Raw genomic sequence first — 24552 nt, 5'->3', positions numbered from 1 at the left:
GGGTCTTCAGCATCGTGAGGGGCCATAAATGCCTCATAAAGGCATTTATTTTCTTTTTCCACACGGGCGAAGTCCTGAGGGGAGCCACCCTGAGCTGAGGGGAGCCGTCTCCCACCTCACCCACGGCTGCCACCCGAGAGCAGGCACAAGGCGGGGACGAGAATCGGGGGCTTTAATGTCTGTGGAGGAGCAATAAACGAGTCAAAAAGGCGGGTTTTTAACACACGAGTCCAGTCCTGACGGGAGACAGCCCTTCCTGAGCGGAGCCACCACACAGCGTAAAGGCGGGGGGGCAGACAGAGGCGCCGAGGGCAGGAGGGCCCCGGAGGGGAGGAGGGCCCCCAGGGGCCTCCGCCTCGGCCGGGGCGGCCCCCCTCGCCTGGCTACAAGCCTCCCGGGTTGAGGCGCGGCCCCTGAGGCGAGGGGAAAGCGAGAGGAGGCGGCCCCGCTCCGCCTCTTCCTGCGGGAGCCGCGCAGTTGCCGCCATGGCGCCGCACCGGGCAGCCCCTGCGCTCCCCTCCGCGGCCATCCTCCTCCTCCTCCTGCCGCTGGCGAGCGCGGGGCTGAGCGGCTACTTCGGCACTAAGTCCCGCTATGAGGAGGTGAACCCGCACCTGCTGCGGGACCCGCTTTCGCTGGGCCCCGCCGCCGGGTCGCGTCTGCCCGCCGCCTGCGCTCCGCTGCAGCTCCGCGCCTTGCTCCGCCACGGCACCCGCTACCCCACGGCCGGGCAGATCCGCCGCCTGGGCCAGCTGCACACTCGCCTCCTCCGCCGCCCCGCCGCCGCAGCCTGCCCCGCCGCCGCCGACCTGGCCGCCTGGCAGATGTGGTACGAGGAGAGCCTCGACGGGCGGCTGGCGCCGCAGGGCCGGCGCGACATGGAGCACCTGGCCCGCCGCTTGGCCGCCCGCTTCCCCGCCCTCTTCGCCGCCCGCCGCCGCCTGGTGCTGGCCAGCAGCTCCAAGCACCGCTGCTTGCAGAGCGGCGCCGCCTTCCGAGACGGACTCGGGCCTTCCCTCAGCCTCGGCAGCGACGGTAAGCCCGGAATCCCCACGCACACGCCTCCCCGAGGGGATGAGGGAGCCCCGCGGCCTCCCCTAGGAGATGAGGGAAGCCGTGAGGCCAGTGCCATGTCCCCCATCCCCGGGCTGAGGGACCTCCATGCCTTCCCCGAGGGGCTGAGGGAAGCATGAGGCGAATGCCATGTCACCCATCCCCAGACTGAGGGACCTCCGTGCCCTCCCCGAGGGGCTGAGGGAAGCGTGAGGCCAGTGCCATGTCACCTGTCCCCAGGCTGAGGGAGCCCCGTGCTCTTCTCGAGGGTCTGAGGGACCTCTGTGCCCTCCCCGAGGGGATGAGGGAAGCCATGAGGCCAGTAGGATGTCCCCCATCCCCAGGCTGAGGGACCTCCATGCCCTCCCTGAGGGGCTGAGGGAAGCGTGAGGCCAGTGCCATGTCACCCATCCCCAGACTGAGGGGGACCCTGCATTCCACGTCCCCCCCATAGGGACACCACTGTGGCGGGGGGACTGTCCCCAGGAGGGTGTCTGGGTGGCCAGGCCCCCGGTACTCCTGGGGACAGTGGTGCTTCCCCCTGGCTGCATCCCTGAGGCCCACGTTTGCTTTCAGAGGTGGAGGTTGAAGTTAACGATTCCTTGATGCGGTTTTTCGATCACTGCGCCAAGTTTGTCGCCTTGGTGGAAGACAACGACGTGGCGATGTGCCAGGTGGATGCCTTCAAAGAGGGGCCGGAGATGAGGAAAGTCTTGGAGAAGGTCGCGAGTGCCTTGTGTTTGCCGGTGGAGGAGCTGAATGCAGGTAACGAATGCCTGTTACATTCAGCTCCGAGTCTGTATGAGAACAACTTCCGAGTAGTTATGCAGAACGGGTAATTTAAAACATGGTGTAAATTGTAGATGCAGCCTCTAATTAAATGCATAAGGCTGCAAATATGTATTGATGTTACAGTAATGAATGGTTGTTAGTCAGTGGTCAGAAGAAAAAGACATTTGAAAATATCGTTCCCGTAGGTGAAATCAACTTTACCTTGTTTTGAGGGATATGAGTGTGTTACTTTTTTAATTCTGCTTTGTTGAGCGGATGCAGCATTTGTAAAACCTGTTATAATTCCAGCGCACAAATAACCTCAGGTGGACCGACATGTCCGTCTTATAACTTCACTTGTCCAGAAGAGAAGTGCCAGGTTTCCCTGTCTGGTCAAGCAGTGGGAGAGGCCGCCAAATAGGTGTTGCTGTCCTTTCCAGCATGTCTCTAAAGCCATAATCTCAAACTTGCAACACGCTGCTGTTCAAACTCAGCCACTAACAAGGAGGATGAGTTGAACGGACACACCTTACTTGTGTTACTCTTCTGTCCTTTGTGGTGATGAGGACATGCTAGCAGTTGACATGTATAGCATGTACGTCAGCAGACATGCAGCCTTTGTGAAATGACCTCTTTTCCCCTTGTGGCAATGTAATGTGAAAAGCTGGTAGTCTGAAATGTGGATTCTGTGTGATAATGTCGTTGAAAGCTGCTTGGTTTTGGTGGTTGGCCTTTGGACTGTCCGTTATTTATTGGATTACATTGTTTGCATTGCTAAATTGTAGTTGTATTGGCAAGTTGTGGGAAAGTTGCTACTTGTGTAGCAGTGGTTTATCTTTTGTTTGTTGGTTGTATTTATTGCAGATCTTGTTCAAGTGGCTTTTCTCACCTGCTCATATGAGTTGGCAATAAAAAATGTGACCTCCCCATGGTGTTCACTCTTCAGCGAAGAAGATGCCAAGGTAGGTGCTAATTGGGAGAGATATTTGAGAAGCCTTCCAAAGATGATTTAGCGTTCAGATACAATTCCTTGCACAGTCAAAAGCTGTAAATTCTGTGCCCCTTATTCTTCAACCTAATGAAGCACTTCTTTGGTCTCCAAAGAGCTCTGGATTAATCAAACATCAGAACTGCAATAACCTTCTTCATTCAGACTTAAATACTGGTGCAGTCTTGGTTTGTCCTGATTAAAATGTGTTTTTTCTGCTATTGTGCTTAATTCATATAGTACTTTTACTTCTGTAATGTCTGAAACGCTCTGGACAGCTTTGTTTTCCCTATATGATAAAATGCCTTGATTTCAGAAAACAGCAAATGAGGTCATTTAGGTCCTCTAAGACCTTGATGTTTTGGTTTTTCTTGTGTGTCAAAAAATTGTTGAATTCCTGCAGTGTGGGGTAGCATCGTTGCTCCGGGTTCTGGATTTTTTATTTTCCCTCTGTGCCATAATAAAAACTTGTGAACTCTCTAACTTTAGGTACTAGAATACCTGAATGACCTGAAGCAATACTGGAAGAGAGGATATGGCTATGACATCAATAGTCGCTCCAGCTGCATTTTATTCCAAGATATCTTCCAACATTTGGACAAAGCAGTGGAAGAGAGCAAAAGGTAAATGAAAAGGCTTTTGTGCTTGGGCTACAAGCTTTCTAGGGTCGAATAAAAGTTAAGTACTTTACTTCCAAACGTAACAATGTTAGGAGGGTTTGAGCTAGTAGAATTTTAATGGAGAGTGTAAAATTTTTAATAGAGCAGTATTACTGTAAAGAGTATATATTTTTTTTCTTCCATTGACACTCTTGTGCCCAGCTAATGTATTTCCATCTTTTAACTTACTGATCCACGTGGGCCTTCAAGGGACAGCCAGCTGCTGTGTCTGATCATGGTCTCCTCTTCCTGCACGGTTTGAGAAGAGGCCATTGAGTAAAAACAATGAGCTGCTTGTTTAAAATGTCCTTGTTAAAAATCATTTGTGGTGAGAATGGAAGACTGTGCATTGAAAGCATCCCCATGATACATTCTGTTATCTAGTTACTTAAGCACTTCAGCGTGGCAATCTTTCTTTCTCAATGTGTTTGATTTGAGTCTCTTGGGTTATTGAAGCACTTAATATTAAAGGTGTTGAAATGTAATTATGGAAAAATAATGATTACAGCTCAATCCAAACACTTTGTGACTCTAGACCAGAATGGCCTATTGCGGGATCCAAGAGGCTGGTGCTGTAACAGAAAACCAGCCCTGTAACAAAGCAGACTTTAGGCGATATACTCCGTGCCTTGTAAGAACAAGAAAAAGGCACTTCTGTCCTGAAGTTGTCGTAAATGCATGTTATTTGTTCCATGAATCTGAAGTCAGTAGTACAGCTGGCCAGTCCGAGAACTTTGTCTAGGATATTTAGTTTCCCATCCTTGTTCTTTTACAGCAGAGCTGTATGGGCTGATATCTTCCTACAGTTGCAGTGTTGTTCCCGAACTACAAGTAACTGTTAGGGCATTTGAAGATACAATAACCAGGTGTCCTCAAAGGGTGGTGGTCAGATAAAGTGGTTTGTCTTCATCTGTTGCCATGACTTGACAACAGTCACTTTGTGTCAGTGGAAGAACAATAGTAGCAGTACTCCATCTGCTGAGTTGCAGTGCGCCAGACTGCCTTTGTAGTGTCATGGGTATAACCATCCCTGTACTTCCTTAAAAATTAGAGGCGAGATGCCTGTGCTATTTTTGTGTGTTGTTTACTCCTTTGAGCTGGTATCAGTCGGCAGTCGTGATGTGGTATCTGTTTGGTTTTGATCTTGTCTCGTGTGAATTGGTATGGTGAAGAGAAGCAAAATAGGGACAACACTGGGATCTGTTGTAGCATGGAGAAAACAAAGGCTCTGGTTACAGGTTGGGATGTTTGTGTCACAGAATTACCTGCTTTCATGAGCTCATAATATTATTTTTTTTTTCTTTTTGAGAGAGAGCTGCTTCAGGTTTAAATGCAGTGCATTCATATGAGAATTAATTTACAACTTGTGTCCGTGCTCCCCACGCAAAATGAGGAATCAGAAATTCATAGTTGAGTGATCAATCACATGAATTAATACCTTAGCACGTAAGTGTGGAAATGTTTATAATAGTACACAATATCAAGGATACGATCATAAGATTGTACAAATATTGCGTTATTAAACACTTGATAGAAACCAATTTGTAAGTAACTTTAACTTATAACCAGCAAATTCAGCTTTAGTGTTGACATGTAAACATTAGTTACACGTGGTGGATGTTCTTGCATTCCTAACATCCTTGGGACTTTATTTCTGTATTCAGTATATTAAAGTAGATGTAGCTGGCACCCAGCAGAATTGTATTAATGGCTTTTAAGTTTCAGAAAGAAAAGCACGAGTCACGGATGTTTGAGGCTGTATGTATGTACTGTTTTTATTTGATAACTTGTTGGAAAACATTGTTTTTCCTTTTAGTTGTCAGGCTGAAATTAGAAGTAGCGTTCACATTTTGTATTGGAGGAATGATCCATAAAGTTGATTATAGCAGAAAAGACAGCAAAGAGGTTTTGCTCCTTGAAAAGTTTGTTGGAGCATCCAAGCTGGACACAAACAGTGGCAGAACTGTGTAGTAAGTCAGCTGAAGCACAGTTTTCAGTCAGTCATTTATCTTTTTTGCTGTCCTTTAGTGTGGGATGCAGAGAGATACCCTGTGTTCATTGCTGGAGCTCTGAGTAACACAGCAATGTTGTGATCGTGTTTAATACATGACATGGTTTCTTCCATCTAAAGTGGAGTTACCACTAGTTAAACAGTACACGTACTGTTTATCTTAATTACTTTTGGGATTCACCTGGAAAACCAGACTGATTTTTAAAACAGTGTTGGCTTAGTATGCAAGAACGTAAACGTGTTGAAAATTTCCCTTTAGGGTGTACACACAGGATTTTCCAACACTTGCATCCAGATTGGTGCCTTGATCCTGCTCTGATGATGATGTGAGCCCAGGGAAGGGGGTCATAAGGGGTTGGGAATGAGAGCTGAGGATGGGAGCGTACAGGACTCTGCTGCATCGCGACAGCTGCCGTCAGGGGCCTTTCTGAACCTTACCTGTGCTGTGGAGCAGCCAGCATGAAGGAGACACCTTTGTTCATTTTGCCATGAATGGGTTAAAACTTGGCAGTTGCAAACATGAAATAAGTTTGACTTTGGGGAGGAGTTGCTGGGAATGAAAGGTGGGCAGCTGGCGATAGTGACCCTGCTCGAGCCAAGATGGCTTAAGAAATTGTGCTGTCAAATGATCGCTCTGGTGTCCAGAAATTTAAGGCTTGTGTGGGAGTCAGGGATACCTCTCATTTTGGTAGTGGTGGAGTCAAAGCAGTGGTTATGTTCAACCGTCCTTTAAATAAACTTCTTCACTGCATCCTTTCTTCAGCCTACTAGAGAGCTAAATGAAAAATACACTAGGGCACAGATCATTAACACCCAACTGTGAACAGATTGACAAGCGTGCTGCAGTGATTGCCTCTGTCATGTGCTGTCCTTGTCTCTACAAATAGAGAAAGTAAGAACGGGGAATGAGATCAGGAAGCGCAGGTTGAAAGAAGAACAGAAAAGCCAGACCCTTAACACTCCTCTGTCCTTCTGAAATCTGAAAAATAACCTAAATGCAGACTCGTGTAAGGAGGGTGATCGATTTTGTTTCCTTTTAGTGTAATTTACTCTTTGAACAGTGACAGCCTTTCATTCCTTACATTATATGCAGTAGTTGCAGCTGCGTGTCTCAACAGTGTATAAGATGTCCCTGTATGTTTAATAATAATAAAAAATTTTGTCAACGATGGCTTTTTTTTTTTATCTATACTTCTGATTTATTGAGAACTAGATCAGCATTCACTAAATTACAAGGGGGAGCAGGCTTCCTGGGAAACAGCAGGTGTCTGGGGCAGAGCGCTGAAGGACCAAGAAAACTTCATCCCGTCTTTCAGCTTTGGCTACAGAAATTTGGTTGCAATCTCTGGGGCTCTGCTGTTGTGTTGCCACCACAGAGGGAAGCAGGTAGTGAGATTATGCGTGTGTCTGAAAATGATCGGGAGCCTAAAAATCTTGCAAAACTCAAAGCTGAGTGAGCAGTCCATTTAGTCTGTGTTATCCTAAATGGAAACGGAAAGCTTCCGAAGTGCGTTGCCTCGCACAAAAGGAGTGTGTCGCTCCGTCCCACAACGTAAGGTGGCAGTCTCAAAGCACTGAAGGCTTGAGCGTGATCTGAATCGGATCACCCAGTGCACTGAAGAGTATGTGGAAATCAGCCACCACCGATGTACTGGAACAGCTTGTGTCTCTTGTGATCCAGAGAGCAAAGGTGCAACTAATGCTTTTTCTTCTAGGGAGAGAGACTTATCCCGGATCCCACGGCAATATGAGAGTACAAGTGAAAGCAAGAAACCATACAAATAATAATTAAAAAAAGCCTGTATCTATAACAACAGAAAATGATTGGTTTTGCATGAGTGTCTCTTTTTCCTTTTATTTTTTTTTTTTAATGGTATTGTGCAACTTCAGGGCAACAGGTTAAATATTTTTGCAGCAGTTCATTGCTCAGAAAATCAACCTTTGGGATGATGAAATGTCTTTTAGTGGAATGTTGTTTCAATTTAGCTTCAATTTAGTTGTTTAATGTTGATTTGTAACTGGCTGTCTGCTTTAAAAATTTAAGAACAACAAATTTACTTCCAGAGCATTATCTTTGCTCCAAGCTCTCCGTTCTTCCTGGAAAGCTTAGATTGGGCTATCCAAAAGCAGAAAGGGGAGCATTTCTGTTCCAGCAAGAAGCTGAGGGATCTGCATTAGCTGTTCTGCTCCAGGCTTGACAGTGGAGAACGGTGTTGGCAACGCTGCATTTTTGTAGCATACTTAAAGTATTTATATTCAATAGCTTATTCCTGTTTTCATTTCCAGTTACAGCTGAACTAAGGAGAGAAACCTGGTTTTTACTGAAACCCTGTTTCTTCTGTGAAGTGATTCTTGACCTTGCAATCTGACTGCTCACTAATCACCAAACCTTAGTTGCCTTGTTAAAGGTCACTTTTCTTTCTTCTGGGGAAAATATCTTCCGCTGATTAGTCTATTAAGAAAATTATGTAAGTGGTAATAAATACCTATTGCTAATTAGTCCCACCTTCAATTTGCAGTGCAAAAGTTTCAGATGTTTTTAGGATCTTTCATCGTATGAATTCCAACAGAATTCTTGGTTTAAACTAGTAATAGTCTCTTCTGTATAGGTCTTGCTGTACAGCAAAATGGTTTTGAAGGCTGTGAAAGGGATTTAAAGTATATGATTGCTCTTGTCAACTGCCCCCATCCAGACAGCTGGTGGGAAGGTCTTGGAGTATCTATTCAGGAACTTGAGTCTGATGTTGAATTTATCAATAGCTGTATTAGTGACCATCTTCTGTTAGCACACCCGTGCATGGGCCCTATTCTTCTGCACCCTCAGTAGCAACAAAGTGTAAATGTCCAATGAAGATTAATTCTTTAGTAGAAAGCATCTACTCCTTGAGACCTTACCACAAGTCTCAGCGGGCCTTTCAGGACCACAATTCTCCAAACCTCCTTAACAGTCTGTAAGAAAATGTCATGGTCACCTTTCTAGGGAGAGGCTGGGGGCCAGGACTCTCTCATTCATACAAATTTCCTTAATTACAAAAAAAAAAAAAAAATTGTATCACAAGAGTTGAATATAAAATTAAACGAGGTGATTTGTTGTACTGAAATGGCGTACTTGGGCAGTTGTCTTAGTCCATAAAGCACTTTATTTTTGTGAAGACATAAGAATTGCATTTTTCCCAGGTCTTCCTGCTACGCAATTATGTGGCGAAGAAGCTAATGGGGAAATATTCTTCACTAAACGGTTGTGTTTTCCCCGCACTGAAGCCTAGACATTACTGAAAGTGTCCCTGCTTTTCATTATATTGGTAAAAATGCCAGGTAGTGATACCTGCATGCAAGTTTGCTTGCAGTTGTGCTACTGTGGAATAATCTTTGAAAGATTGCTCTTAACCACTCAGCATTTGTTTAAACAGTTAGAAAGTGTCCAGTGTCCCAGAGCTGTGGTATTCAGAGGTGCTTCGAGGATGTAGAGGAGCAATTGATGAGTATCACCTTACCTCAGAAGCTGCGTTGAGTTCTTTGTGGCTTGTATGTGAGCTGCAGCTAGTGACCAAAACCTACTGTGATTTCTTCCCTCCCTGCCCCCACCTAACACGGTGCCGATGGTAGGTATAACGTCAGGCTTGATGGGCCCCATACTTCCTCAAGAGGCATATCTGGTCTGTGTGTTGCCTAGGACTGCTGGGACTGCCAGCTCAGCCCCGTTGCTCACTGGCTTCTTGCCTTCTTGGGAGACTTGGCACACTGAACTTGGGAGGAGAAAGGGGAGACACTACGGTTGCAGGAGGAAGCCCCTGTTGCTGCAGAGAAGGGTATGGGTCTGTAGGAAGACCATACGTAGAAGGGATAAAGATGTGCATTGCTTTTCAGATTTCTGTGAGATGCCTAGGTGGACCTTATGTCTGTGATGTGGGAGTGCTGTTCCGCCAACAGGAACGGTGCGTGTTGATGAGGAATCCATATATTTGGGTAGTTAATGCAGTACAAAGCTGCTAATCCTGTGAAAAAAACCCACAACCTTAACAGCTACACACTTGGGCAGGGGTGGATTTGAAAACTGGTTGTGGCACACTTCTAAGGAAATCAGCTATTCATTAAAGCTGTTTTATACTTTTCTTTCTTCTAGCTTCAAATATTGAGCAAGTCTAAATGGATTGCCATAAGGCTCTGGAAATTGGGAGGTATGCTTTGTGCAGCCACCTCAGTATTTAAAGTATGTGACTAATGATTGAAAATACTAACCTAGCTGTACATACACATTGCAAAATATTTGGTGGCTTCGTCTGAGAGTAAGCAGGTTCAAGGTATTTAAAAAAAAAAAAAAAAAAAAAAAGACTTATTTGAATTTGAACCTAGTTCAAGATCAAGTGAAGGTGATCTTTGTAGTTATACCAGGCTAAGCCATATGCTTAACAGCTTAATTTGCCAATTTATTGGTAGCTTTTATTATTTCATGTAATTTGCCTTCTTCTTTGCAGGTCAGTTCACAACACAATTGATAACGTTTCTGTAGTCATTTACTACTGTGCCCTAATTGCTCCTTTCAAAACTATGACTCAGTACAAAAGAATTCAGTATATGATCTAGAAACAATTAACTGTTCACAACTATCTTTTTATAGTATGTACAAAAGGAACAGAGCAAAAAGTTTCCACGTATGCAGCAGAAATGATATAACTGGATTTAAAAAAACCCCTTTTGCTCAGATCCAAATTGTTCAGTTGTTTCTTCTAACAAAACTTGTTGGTTGCAGCTGGGATCCCACACTTGTGCCGTGCAGGTTCTTGTCTCTCTGGGTGCGTCAGCAGGCTCAGGATGCCCTGCGTCCCTTGGTGGGAATTGTAAACCAATGTGTTTGATCACCCACCCGGTAGCAGAGCAGTTCCAAAGGGGAACGGGCGCTATGACACGTAGACATGTAATTTACATTATTTGAAGTGTAGGGCACTTTGCACCCAGTACTACTTGGGCTTACTTCGAGATATGAAACGGCTCTTGCAGAGCCAGGTTAGAGATGTTGGTGCTGTGGTCCCCAGAGAGTCCCTTTCTCAGAGGGCACGGAGGTGTGGGTGGCTCCATGTGGCTTCAGGGGTATCCCCACCATGTCCCCTGGCTCTCTGGGGTACTGGGAGAGCATGTGATGAAAGCTTCTGGACTAGGTGCTTGTCACCTTAGCTGTTAATTACATAGTGATATATAACTTACCAAAAAAAGTTCATTTGACTTCAGTATATCTCTTCAGAGAGGAGAACAGGTGGTGTGTGTGTGATGGGTAGACTGCTCCCTGTAATAAGATGTTAATGGGTTCACAGAACAGTGTGCCACCCGGACAGTTCAATAGATCACACAGTTTACATTAGTGCACCTGAAAGGTACGCAGGTCTTGACTTCATTTCCAGTAAATCAGAGAAATAGGATGACTTTTGCTAATAAGCTGTAAATGTGTCAAACAGCAGCTTTGTATCATGCTGTATGTGTGGTTTTGATAGCTCCATCTTTCAAAGATGTGGCTTCTGACAGGATTAGGGATGCTTTGAGGGAAACCAGGTAGAGACGTGACATTTTCCATAAGTCCTTGTAGCACATTCAGCAGTATCCCTGTTTCTGCATTTCTGAAGTGTGTGTGTGTGTTTGCTGACTTCTCTCAGATACCTGGGCAGTCCAGGGGACCTCCCCTGGGAACGTGTCTTTTTATCCATCTGGTTAGAACTAGATATTTTAAGTGTTGCTTGCTCGTTCAAACCTCCCAGAACGAACTTAATCTCACATTTTTCCTAATACTTGCTTGCTCAGGATTGCTCTGAAAAGATGCCTCAGCAGCTTTTACGGAGTCGTATCCTTTTATCTAAGGAAATAGAAAACCAAGCACAACAATACCTAAGCAACGAACACACAAATGAACTGGTCTAACCAGTATTCACCTTGGTCAGGAAGGGTTTGACAAGTGGCATTACCCTGTTGATTTGGCTTTGGCTTATTACAATGGTTTAACATTTAGCATCAGCACGATGCTGCTGCAGTAATGCATTTAATCTCTGAGGTCCGTAAGAACGTGAGATGTGGGATCATTCGAAATGAGCCTTTGAAACTGTAGAAGCTCTGAAGTGAAATGTAGTGAAGCCTGGTTAGCTTTGGGTGACTGACTCTTGTGGGACTAGATGGAGCTGTTGCCTTTTAATCGGGGTTTTAAATGTGTCACCTTTTCAAGTTTGCCTTTGCCATGAGTGAGCTCATGTATGGCCTTGTTGGAAAAGAAGAAAATTTTTATCTTGTTAGTATTTGTGGTGGCATTTTGTTGTGTTGGTACTGATTCTGGAAAGGAATGAGCACAGCAGTCTTCTGTTCTACTATTTAAGGTGGAAGCTTTGATGCATGAGGACTTAATACTGTTTGACAGATTTTTACTTTTTTTTTCCCCCCTCCTTCCCACTGGTGATGACAGTCTGAGCAACGCTGCTGTTAGGTATTTCCACTGCCTTCTGAGTCCCGCCACTGCATTCCCTGATCTCTGCTGTTTCCTTATGTAGATTTAGGGTTCCTCCAACATTTTTTTTTTTTTTTTTTTCCCCAGAAATAAATCACAAGGGGAGGTGGAAGGGATGGAGAATTCATCCCGTAGCTGAAAGCAGAGGTTTTTGAGTACTTTGTGCCAGCTTTCCTGCTGGGGAGAAAAAGGACAGAATGCGGTCTAAGCTTGCTTAGACAGTTAAGTTTTAACGGTTGTTAAAACTTACCTTCTTTGAACTTGTTGGAGGGATTTTTACATGAAGTTTGAAGGTTGGCTGGTTAAGCTCTGCTGTAGGAAATGTTTCTTCTTACCCCACTATCTCCTTGGGTTTGGGTTACTTCTAGCTGGAAGTCACATTGGTGCTTAGGAATTAAACTTTGTTGAAAAGAAAGTTTACTTCTACCATATCTAAAGTGATATATCCGTAGTCCTAGAAGAGTAGGAGTGATCTACTGTTGAAGGTGGGTGGGCTGATGCAGAAGATTCAGGGCTGAATGCGAGTCTGCTGAGATTAAGGAGAGCTAGAATTTGCCTGAATGATAAATCCCATGTCCATGCTTCTTCACAGTGCCTTTTCTTCCATGGTGAGACTTAGCTTTTGGGATTGTGCTGATGAATTGTTCAGTAACGTCTTCATTTTCAGCTGTGGTCGGATTTACTTAAAGGGTTACAGTGTAGGCAGTTCAGCGGCTGAAGTCAACGCATCTCTTCAGTGAACCCCGCTGATGTTCTGTGTAGTGACACCCACTTCTGCTCGTTTGGAAGTGCTCCATAAAACGAGTAAGAAACCAGTTGTTGCAAACACTTTCAGACAAGCTCTTAACATTTTATCGCAGTCTTGTCATCTCCCTTTAAAATTGGAAATGGGATTTTTTTTTTTTTTTTTTACTGCTCAGTGTGCTTTCCCAAGTCATTTACTACTAAATAAAAGGGAGGGGAAAAAAGTTAATTGAAATATCATTAGCAGTTGCCAGAGCATGATGTTGAGAACTTTGGCTGATGCTTCCATGTGATGCTGAGTCATTAATCGATAGTAAAGAAGATTGAGTGTGGAAGACGCAGGCCTTCCGTTTAATATTTTATTAGCCTGTGCTACTATTCTGAATTTATCAGTGTTTTGTCATTTGTGCTTTGTGCTTCTGTCTTTTATTTATCAGAAATGTAGGGGCAGTAGTAACCTTTGCCTGTGTACATGCTCTGAAGAGGCAATCTTAGTGATTTCCCCATAATTAAAAATATCACTGTTGCTGTTTTAACCTTGATGGTGATTTTTGTTGTTGTTATTAGATGATATGAATCCCCATCTGAACTGGAGTTGTGACCCCGGAGACTGAACAGGGAGTGCTTGAGTAGTCTTAGAAATCAGATACCTGGCGCTGGTCAGAAACCAAGTGTACTGTGTTAAAGAGGCTATTGAAAAGTCAGGATTGTATCGTATAAGGAAATAGTGTTGATCCTCATTAAAATAATACAGTGGGATAGCTGTGAGTGAGGGAGAGGTTTGTTTTATGTCCCAAGGTGGTTTGGCCTGTCAGCATGAGTATTTCTGGAGCCTGAAGCAGGTGAAATAAACTTAAGTTACAGTGAGAATGGGCGCCTTGTTTATTGCTTCTTTTGTCTTCATGAGACTTTCTTTCCTTGTTCTTTAAAACTTCTCTGTGTGTGTATGTGTATATGCTATAATTCGTTTCCTGTTCTGGAAATGTATGTCTTGCTGGTTTCTTTGTGGGTTGTTTTTTTTTTTTAACTGAGAAGTCAAACATATTTTTTGTGATTTATTTCCATCTCAAAATTCCTGCTAGCATCAGCTGGAAAGTAAAGCCAAACCTTGCTTAAAGCCAGAGCTGACAGCCAGATCTTTTTTTTCCTTAGCAGCTTTGAAACCTTTTTGTGGGAGTGGGGGCAGTGTGTGAAATCCACTCCCCGTGGAGCGAATAATGCCTATGTAACCCTTGTTTTAGGGACTTCAGCAGCATATTTACATTACTAGCTTCCTTGCTTGGTAAGCTTAAAAAAGAGACCAACACATTCAGAAGCAGGCATGTGTATAAAGGTGTGCAGCTGGGATGAAATGAAAATATGCCTAGTTGCTAGAGCTGGGTGATATTCCTTCAAGGGTGCTAAAAGATCTTGAATGAAATAGCTGAATTAACATCCAGCGCGTGTTGGTTTCAGCCAAGAAGCTTGGGCGGGCGGGGGGCAGCAGATGTGATAATTTTCAAACAAATAATTAAATAAAGGAAAAATTAAAAAAGCAGCTCCAGGGGAGAATCAAGAATTACAGGCCAATCTACCGTTGATAAGCACCTTGATGAATACGATATACCAGAGTAGTGTCAGTATGGCTCTTTGAAAGGAAAACATACCTCTTGGAAAGGATGAGCAGGTATACAAATAGGGTGACTGTGAAACCAGAGTCATGATACCAAACATCTTTCAACAGATTTCCTTGTCAAAAGAAATCAAGCAACTGGGGTTAAGGGGGAAGGCCATTACGTGGGTAAAAAGTTAATAAAAATACAAGAAATGGAGAGTAGGGATAGCTGGCTGGTTTTCCTAGCAGAGGTGGGTCACTAGTGGAGATAGATCTGCAAGAATCTGGGCTGCTTAGCATGTTGTGAGTGACTGGGAAAAAGAGGTGAGAAGTTAAGTGGCGTTGCAAATGCAGCACTTCTATCCAAGATAAGTTGTTCTACTAGGAGGATTGTAAAAAGGACCTTGTGAGACTAACTGGGCTTTAAAACTGCAGGTCTGTGAAGTAATCCCCATGGTAAAAATGCTCATCTTACCATCTGTTGGGTAGAATCTGGGATAACTTACTGCTTAGGAGTTGAGTTTTGAGGCCGTTTTAACTGTCTGGAATTATCTTGGACTTCTGTAAGCTAACTAGAAAAGGTGTTAGATGTCGTGAATTAAGGAAACGGAGAGCATCGTGGATGCAGCATGGATTTACGATGTAGCTTACAGTCTTGAGTATTGTGCATTTCTAATTCTCTGATCTAAAAGGATGTAGCTCACTTTGGGAACATTGTGGAATGACTAAGGTAGGATTTCTCAGCTTGGAATGAATATTATTGCAAAGTTGTATGTAGATAGAATAAATGGTACATAGCATCAACGAATAGAAAAAATTAAGAGCAGTACGTGAAGCTGTGCAATTCCTTGCCACAGGATGTTGTGCATGCTAGAGATGTACATGGATTTAAGGAGAGATTTGACAAAGGAAAGATCAATTGAGAGGTCCTACATTACAAAGAAGCCACATATGGCCCAGGAGATCTCTGAGTTGGAAATTGCACGTCAAAGGAATAGCCTTCTGTCATCGTCTTTAGGCATGTGGGGTTTTGCTGCCGTTCCTATTTGTTGTCTGACAGGAGGGATGTGAATGTGACCTAAAAATACTTCCCTGAAGGTTTGTGTGGAGGGGGGCGATATAAATGAACAAGTCAAATGAGTAAGAGGAGGGAACAAAGAATAGAGGGGAAGGGAAGAGAAAAGGGGTTGAAGGATCCAAAAGCTTTACAATTTTAAAATGAGGGAAGGGCTCATGAATAACAAGGGAAGAAATGTAGGCAGAACCACTGATTTTGGAGGAGCTGGAAGAGGGGCTGTAGTGAATGTACACCTCTTGGTGCAGCAAAGGCACGGGTGGAAAAAAATGTAACACCCTCCATACAGAACCTTTCTGTGGTCTTAATGCTGCTTTTGAACAGGAAACAGAGGCCGGTTTCTGATATGTTTTTTCAAGTGATGATTTTTGCCTAAGGGGAGAATATGTGCACGTACGTGCACACGTCTAAGGAGTACAGTCAGAGGAGCTGCAGGCTCACCAGGAAGCAGAACGGTGCAAGGCGTATTTCAGACTGCACAAACAGCATGGCTATATCAAGCTGTAATCCAGAGCCCATCCTGTGCCAGTACTGAATTCCTGATCAAAGTTTGAATCTACAGGCAAGTCCCCCAGTTAACCATTTTTTCAGTTGCTTTGGGTTGGAGCAGAGGAAACGCCTCCTTTTCAGGCCAATCAAGACGTTCTTATCTGTGGGTGGACTTCACTGTCAGCTGGAGCGTGCCAAACATTACCTCTTGTCTCACGAGAGCAAAATGTGTGTTTACATGTGCTAGAACAAGTGACCCTGGGCTTCTGACTGTCACTTGGAGATGGTCCTAAAAAGCCATCATCCTCCTCTGGATCAAGGGGCAGATGTTCGTCTTGGCTGATGCTTCCTCGTGCAGTAAAGCCAGCTCTTCTCTTTCCTTTGGTTGAACAATGCGTAACCTCTTGTTGCACAAACTGTCTTTGTTTTGGGCTGTGTTTGTGGTATGAATCTGTGGCTTAATTTGCTGGCTTGTGTGCTGAGGGAGTATAAGCTTCTTGACTAGTCGGTATTCTCAAAAATTAGGAATAGCAGTAGTCGTGCTTATAATTCGGACTAATAAATTGCGGAGGGACAGCTGTTTTCCTCCAACAAATGGATTGCTGTCTTCAGACTAAACTTTGGTGAATGCTGATATACCTTCCAAACAGCTGAACCGTATTATTGGGGGGAAAAAAAAATTGGCAGTATTTTGCTATCCGGTTTGATTCTTGTTCTGGAATGATACACAGTTGAAAGCATTGGTGGTCATAGAAGCAGGCAAGAAACGCTCCTTAAAATCCTGCGTTGGTCGTGGTGTGCCGGGAAGGGAAGCAGTTTGTGTGTTAAATAAGTAATTTGTTTGCTTGTGCAGGCAATCATGTGGTTGTAGTTAGGTCAGGGGGTAGTAGAGGCTTACTGTAGTTTCTTAATGTGCCAATAAGTTTGTACTTAGACTCAGTTTTCATATTGAAACTGAATTGTCACTTACCCTTTATTACAGCAGTTGGAAAAGGTTTTTGATCCTCAAATCTAGTAAAATTAATGCTGAAAACTTTATAATCCGGGTCTAAAATTATGATAGTGTGGGGGCTTCTCTTTGCTGCACTTTGGATTAATTTAGGCAGAAACTTGTATAAAAGATTTTTAAAAATTCTGGGTCATTTGGAGTATTTAGAATAGCTAAAGAAAATGTGAAATGGATTGTCCCCTGGGTGATCTTACTTAATAGTTCATTATGCTTTGTTACTCAGGTAGTTTTTGCATCTGCCAGGGAAAAACAAACAAAAACCTGACTGCCTCTAATCAATCCTATTAAGCATAGCTCAGCATTCTGGGACAAGCTGTTATATTTTAGCCATAAATTTGTACTAAAGCAAATCTGTGAAATTTGAATTAAAAATTTTATTTGGTTTAGAAAAAAAAAAAGTCTCAGGGAGTTTTTCCAAACAGCCCATGATGGGGGAATGGCTGTATGTATTTGCAATGGATCTGTGTTAACAGAAATAATGAGTTACTGCGATGTCCTGGAGCCGTCCCACATGCTGGCAGTGGAAGGGGACTCTGTCACATCCGATGAGGGGCTTGACCTAGTTTGAATGTTAACAAAGCCTTGCAGCTGGCTTGGTGATTTGCTGCCCTTCTCTCAAATTCCTGATGGGAGGAGGCAATGCTATTTAAAAATCTTATATTTATTCCAAAACCAGTGTATTAACTGTAGCATGGTCACTGGATCTTCCCATACCTGGGCAGAGCAAAAGTGTCTAGGCTCACACAGGGAGTCGAAGAGGTGTACTGAGCCTATGGACACACACTGTGTTTCTTGCTTTGTTTATCATATTTATATTAGGCTCTAGCTGTAGCCTAGCTACGTTTATTACAATTTCTAACACTTTATGTAAGAACCAATACCGTTAATTGGGACAAAATTTAGGAAGCTTGGATGCTTTAAAAAAAAGCCTGTAATATACTGAAACTCCCAAGCAGGTTTTTATCGGGCCTTGGAGTAAAACAGGCTCAAAGTCTACTTCCTTAAGCCTTCGTTGCTGGCAGCTGTGCAATATGTTGGTATGTTTGTTTTAAAGCACAGGCTTTTGCTCATCCTTTGCACTTTTCTTTTTTAGTTCAAAACCCATTTCTTCACCTTTGATTGTACAAGTTGGGCACGCAGAGACGCTTCAGCCACTAATTGCACTTATGGGTTTCTTCAAAGATGATGAGCCTCTCAAGGCAAACAATTATGTCAGGCAAACACATCGGAAGTTTCGCAGTGGCCGGATTGTGCCTTATGCTGCCAACCTGGTATTTGTGCTTTACCACTGTGATCAAGCGAAAACCTCTAAAGAGGAATATCAAGTGCAGATGCTGTTGAATGAAAAACCGATGCTGTTTCATCACTCAAATGAAACCATCTCTACTTACGAGGACCTCAAGGACTATTACAAGGACATCCTGGAAAACTGCCACTTCAAAGAAGAGTGCGAATTACCAAAAATTAATATTACTGCTATTGATGAACTTTGATGGAATGAAACGGAGTGGGTGTCGTGCAAATTGATCTCGGTTCTGTTCGGCAGACGTTGTGAACAAGCACTTTTGATGATTTGCTGCTGCTGTGTTGACTTTCTGAACTGGCAGATTTGATGGGTTGTCTCAGTTAGCTCAGTGCACTGTTTATTTATTACATAAGCAGAATTACAAAACCAAATGCTGTAACAGGGGTGTTGATGAACATTTTTAACAAATAAGTGATGTCAGATGAAGGGTACCTGTATGTTAATATGTGTGAATAAGTAATTTCATTGGTCATTCCTTTTAGGAATGTGCCGTGGATGGATTTTGGAGCTGGGGTGACTTCTATTTTGTCAGAGTTGGAGGTGGTTGGACCGATTCAGTATTGCTTTGTGCTGCCTGTTTTGCTAGCTGCTGTTTTCCTGTGGCAGGCATGAATTCAAACCTGTGAGCCTTTTTGCTCCTTTTCCTGAGCCTCTAGAAGGGAGAGGGTACATAATCCTTCTCCACAGATGCCCAACTTCTGCCTGGAAAGCATCACGCAAACATCTCTCTCTTGGGCGTTTAAAGCAGGAGGAGTTGCACTGTTCCTGCAGACATCTGCCTGAAAAGGGTCCAGGAGTTAAAAATCTTAAAGTCATCGCTGACCCATCCCGCATAGCACGTTAGCTTACAGGGTAAGTAAATTATCTTTTTAAGAAGAAAAGAAAGTGTTTAAAAAAAAAAAAAACAAAAACAAAGGAGTAGGAAGTAGTCACTCTTTTTAAGGTGCTCTGGGACATGCAGCAGTTGTTCTCTAAGTAATCTGGTGTGTCCTTTCACTTGACACCATCAATTTCTTGTGTTAAAGGTTTGGGCTAGGGCGTTCAGGTTAGGCTCTGCTGTGGCTGTGAATATCTTAGTCTTGTCTGGGGGCTGACAGTTTTCCTAGCAGCTCTGGTTGGAAGGTGGTCTCCATTCCAGCCTCCTGCTTGAAATGGGATTGTTGTTAACCCTAAATCCATGCAGGTTTTGGACTGTAAAAAGTACCTGGCTGAGACTTAATTTCTGCTAGCTTTAATGCACCGAATGTAGTGTCGCTTACATAGGCCTTATGCATTTGATGTGCCTCCTTGTTCTTGAAATGAAGCTGTTTTTAAAGAAATTCCTTGCATACAAGTACTGGTGATCTTTTAAAGCAACTGCACTTAAAGTAGGTTCAGTTGCTACTGGAAGCTGGAAAGTATTTTAGAGCTCTACAGTGTGGCAGAAAAGGAAAAATTAAGATAATTGTCCAGAAATGTCTCAAAAGCAGTAAGTCAGATAAAAATTCCTACATCGCCCAGAAGGGAACAGCTGTGTGAATAAGATGCTCCAAAGCAAGTGAGGGTGTGGATTTCTGGTGCGGGTAGCTCTTGAAGCGCATACTCACACCCTGTAATGAGTGTGCTGGTGCTCACTGTGTAAAGTGAGGCGTAGTTGCTGTCTTTGCTGGGGAGGGGGTGAAAGGTTGGTGTAAGTGATTACCACAGGGTATCACGTGCACTATAAACATTTATACCCTCATTTGCTGCAGGGTAACTTCTTTTTGTAGGCTCACCTCCAGAACTGGGAACTTAACTGCTGCAAAAATGGGTAAGAGAAAGGCTCAAAGTTGAGGAGTTCAACTTAGCGTATATATTTTTTTTTTTTTGTTTTTCTTGAGGACTTAGGCTTCTGCGACTTTTTTTTTTAATATGGCTTGTATAAAAGCACTTAAAGTTTACGTATCTGTAAGTTGAGGAGCAATCAAAAACCTGTTTTTTACTGTTGTACTCTGAGTTAAGGGTTGGGACGTAGAGCCCTGCTTCATTGGTGCACTGATTCCTGTGGAGACCGAGGTTCTGATAGCTGAAGATACCGACTAAAACTGGGGGATATTTCAGCATTAACATCCCAGAGGAACACTCGCCTGTGTTAGCTCTGCAGCCGCTCTTGTGAAACTGGCGAAATGGTTGGAGAGGAGTATTGATGCTGAGACAAATGTAGGTGTGTAGGTCAGGATAATTGTCAGCCCCAGCATATGACACTCACTGCTCTATCAGCTTTGCATGTCTCCTGTTTCACATGATCCTACCTTGAGAGTAAGTCAACTGATTGTAATTACTGTGACAGATGCCTCTTACAAACTTTATTGCAACATTTTGAGGCAAGCTGCAAAGAAATGAGCCTTTGTTTAAGGGCAGTTAAATTTGGTAAATAGCAGATGCGAGGGTGAGAAAATTCACCTTTGAACAAATATATTTTTCTGTGAGTCAGTCATCCTGTGATGATTCATGGTTTGAACAGAAGGGATGAGAGCCCGACTATTGGAGATGAATGGAGGATTTCTGTTTGTCAGGTCAGTGAGACATTTAAAGACATCATGTTTGTTAAGAGATAAATCCTTCTTCCTTATGGAGGAGGAACACGTTGCACTTTGCTTTTTTTGGTCGTGCGCCAGATGAGGTGGGGGAACCAAAAAGTTTCTTCTACAGTGAAGCATCATTTGCTTCTGCGTTACCAAGTTGGTTGTATGCTTAAATCCTGTGCAAAGGGCTTTAAGAATGAGTCTTCAGAGGCTATTTCCTATTTTGCCTTGGAGTACCTGCAGCATAACAGATCTTGAGTGGCTCTCAGCAATTAACTGAAAAGGAAAATGTGCTGTTTGGTTTCTGATCTGTGTTTAAAGGATGCGCTGACTCATTCCTTTGGCAGAATTGGAGGCTGCAGGTGGAAACTTTGCACAATTGTAGCAATAGAAGTGCCTGGACATGTAAATGTTCTGTGCACTCGCTCGCGTGACTGATTCTTACCATTGGGAAGGTGATTTCAGTCTGACCCTTTTATTTAGTAAGTATATAAATTTGTTTATCTACTAAAAAGGAAAACTAAAGTGGATCAAAATATTTCCTTAAAGCTGGGTGCTAGCTCAGTGAGCGGTGTTTGAACAGGCTGCTGTATCTCATGGCATTGCAGATTTACCACATCCTGAAAAAGTCCTGCAAGAAAAATAATGCTTTCTCTTCCATCACGTGGCTCCGGACAAAACACCTCATCTCCGTCATCCATTGAGGACTTCATTTGCAACCTTTCTCAAACTGGAAGCTTTCATTGATTGAAAAATACCAACAGTGTTCTTGGATGCTGCCTTTAAATACCTTTGAAATGTATTTTATTTTGTTAAATGTCTAAAGCTTAATGGATCTTTCTGGCAAATTAGTTTTTTCCTCCCAGTAAGTACTGCTGCTGTAATTCTGGTTAGCATCGTGCTGTCAAATCACTGGACGCAATGTGAATTTGTAATTATATGGTACTAACTGGATGAATTTTGAGAACTTGTTTTGGATTTTTAGTGCTGTGAAATAAAACTACACGCTTTCCTCATCTCTCTTGTATGAGCAGTCATGACACGATCTTTAGTATCATGGCTCTGTTCTGCTTCAAAGTACATTGGGTAAGTTGCTGTTACTTGCATTGGTGTCTCTAATTATTTTAAGTCGTCAGATTGCTTGGTGATTAATATAAAATGCCTTAATTGGGTTTTTTACTTCATGTTTTGAAGTGAGTGAAAATTTACTCTTGTTTCCAGGAGCCCTGGTTTTAAAAACGGTGATATTTTCCTGACAAGGCTTTGGCAGATATTACTATACCATGCAAAATGTCTGAAAATGTCCTGCATTTTGAAGTAGGGTGAGAGTTACACATTTTCGTGCAGTCCAGAATCTGCTGCAGTTTTATTTTTCTAAACACTATCATTCTCTCCATAAGAGATTGACGCTGATTATTTGATAAAGAATTAGAAACATACCTCATGCAATACTTTCTAACCTGTCATTTCTTGTAGGTGTTTAGCAATAGATCCTTGTTATTGAGCATCCATTAGCTACTTAGGTTGTTAATTCTCTGATTACCTGTACGTAAAAATTAAGCTTTGCCTCCAGCGTGCTCATGTGCTGAGTCTGCAGCGCTTTTGTAAGTGTGCTGTTACTGGAACAGCATTGTCTTTGATCACGGCTCTTTCTTCGTTTTCAGAAGTATTAGTCTGTAAGACAGTTTAAAATAAACAAAATGGCATTGATTGTTTTCTAAAACAAACAATCAAAGCCCCCCAAACAGTATAGTCATAGGAAAAGGAGTGAAATGTCTTTAAAATTAAAATACTAAAGCCATGTATAACTTCCTGGGCGGGAAGAACACAATCACTACCATCCCATCACACACCCTTTTTTTTTTTTTTAGATATATAATATATTAAACGTTCATTTTGTTAGTTGTCTAACTTTTGAAAAGGAAGCTAGTATTATCAGATGTTAGGTTGCCGTTGCTGGTATAATGGTTTATCTTTGAATTGTTAAATTCTTGCTTTCTTGGGCTTTGTTGTAGGCTGTTTCTCCCGATTGTCAGAGTCATTTCAAACCTGGCCATCCTGAGGCCTGACCTTACTGGACTGGAGTGAAGGTCTCTCGTGTCCTCCACAGCCTTCGAAAGGTAGTCAGTTATGGACCATCAGAAGAATTATATACAGATACAAACTATACATTGGTAAACCCACCAAAGCGTGGCACCAGGAGCAGGTGAGCCAGGGAGAGCTCATAACTAAGATTTCTGGGGAGTCTTTTTTTTTTTTTTTTCCCCACCACCCTTCCTGCTCTTATGAATTCGTTGTCTTGAGGCCAGCCGCACTTTCATCACCCATATTGTTGTATGATGGTGGTTTCTTCATTTTAAAAGTCCCATCTGTTTTTTTTTTTTGTTGATTTGACTGATGGGTGTGCACGTGCGTTTTGTCTTTGATATGCTGCCACCTTCAAATTCATCATAAAGACTCAGCAACTCCTGTGTGTCCAGTTCAGCTCGAGTGCTGTTTTTCTGCCTGATTTCTCGGGATTTGTAGAATCCTGAGAAACTATTTCTAAATTGCTTTCTTTCTGCTGTTGACAAAGTCTTTGAAGAGGGTTTTCATTGACTGTGAAATATATGTCAGGCCAGTGCTAGATTCTGCTTGAAGATCTGATACAGGTAGATGTTTGTAAAGGCCACGCAGCTTTTTTTTCCCTCCCTTGTTTGTGTCCAGAAGTGGAAAATGAAGATTATTATATCTAGATTAAGCTGCATTTACAGCTTTTTTTTCCAACTTAGTTTGCTACTTTAAAGAGACATTTTTACTTAAAATCAAGACAGAGGAGGCGGACAGGTTCAGGCTGATAGCATGTGGTCTTTACGGTGGTGGTTTATATTTTTAAACAATTCCTTTAAAAAAAAAATTCACAGCAAGCATTGTTTTGCTGACATTCTGTTGAAAGGTTTGAGCACACGTCTTACTGTGTTTAATTAACAAAAACAAATAATTGATGTTCAGGGAAGGGATTACTCTTGAAGGGCTAGGATGGAAGGAACTAGCTGAATCACTGATTATTACTACTATTTAGGGGTCAGAAAAGTCTGCAGGCTTTTCCACGCTAGTGACCTGTAGCTCACGCGTTTCACTGGATGCCATAACAAATCCTGAACCTCTTAGAGAAACGGGAGGTGCCCGGCTGATCCCAGGAAGCAAAGTATGCACCCCAGAAAGGGGAACCGGATTGGGTCAGGCTGGAGGTCCTTTAGCCTGGTGACCTCTGTCTTTCGGTAAGACGTGGTGCGTAAGCAAACATGTAGGGGTAGAGCAAATATTTCCCCATACACTCCCAATTACTGGCCATTTGTGGCCACAGGGTTTTCTTGGGTTAGGGAAAGCAGGTTTGCGTTTAGCTTTATATAAAGCTCTTAATCAATTTTTCTTCGGCACGGCTCTCCTCTTGCTTTGTGAACCCAAAGCCTGAGGTTTGCCTTGCGATGCTAGAGCTCGGCTGTAGGCTTTGTGAAGGTCCAGCTCCTTGCGTTTCGCTTGAGCCTGCTGCTTGCTAGACGGGAAACTGAGTCACGTTTCTAGGAGCTGTGGTTTTGAAAACAGTAATAGCTTTCCGACATACTCGATTAGCAGAGTTAGTTACCATATGCAAATGCTAAAGCTTGGCATGTGTTCTGGAGCAGTTCAGTCATTTTGTGTGATACAGATCTTGTTTCAGTGTTGTGTTTTCCTGAACACCAGCAGTCCGTCTGATTTCCTTAGAGCATTTTTATTGGGAGAGGAGTTAAACGCTTGATCTCTCTTCACCCTGCCTGTGCTACTTATGGCTTGCATCTTCTTTTCCCCA

General features: G+C 43.1%; 1 protein-coding gene across 1 annotated transcript; it reads left to right on the top strand.

The window, feature by feature from the left end:
- Nucleotides 1-412: 412 nt before the first annotated feature.
- Nucleotides 413-22002, top strand: MINPP1 (multiple inositol-polyphosphate phosphatase 1). Its single transcript, XM_054204428.1, has 5 exons — nucleotides 413-1035; nucleotides 1630-1818; nucleotides 2689-2786; nucleotides 3302-3435; nucleotides 17968-22002. The coding sequence occupies exons 1-5, from the start codon at nucleotides 486-488 to the stop codon at nucleotides 18365-18367; spliced, it is 1371 nt and encodes a 456-aa protein (XP_054060403.1). The 5' UTR covers nucleotides 413-485; the 3' UTR covers nucleotides 18368-22002.
- The last annotated feature ends 2550 nt before the right edge of the window (nucleotides 22003-24552 follow it).

The sequence above is a fragment of the Rissa tridactyla genome, chromosome 6, assembly GCF_028500815.1.
Source record: "Rissa tridactyla isolate bRisTri1 chromosome 6, bRisTri1.patW.cur.20221130, whole genome shotgun sequence".
Lineage (NCBI taxonomy): Eukaryota > Metazoa > Chordata > Aves > Charadriiformes > Laridae > Rissa > Rissa tridactyla.
The sequence above is the reverse complement of the archived record's forward strand: the minus strand, read 5'-3'. Positions and strand labels throughout refer to the sequence as shown.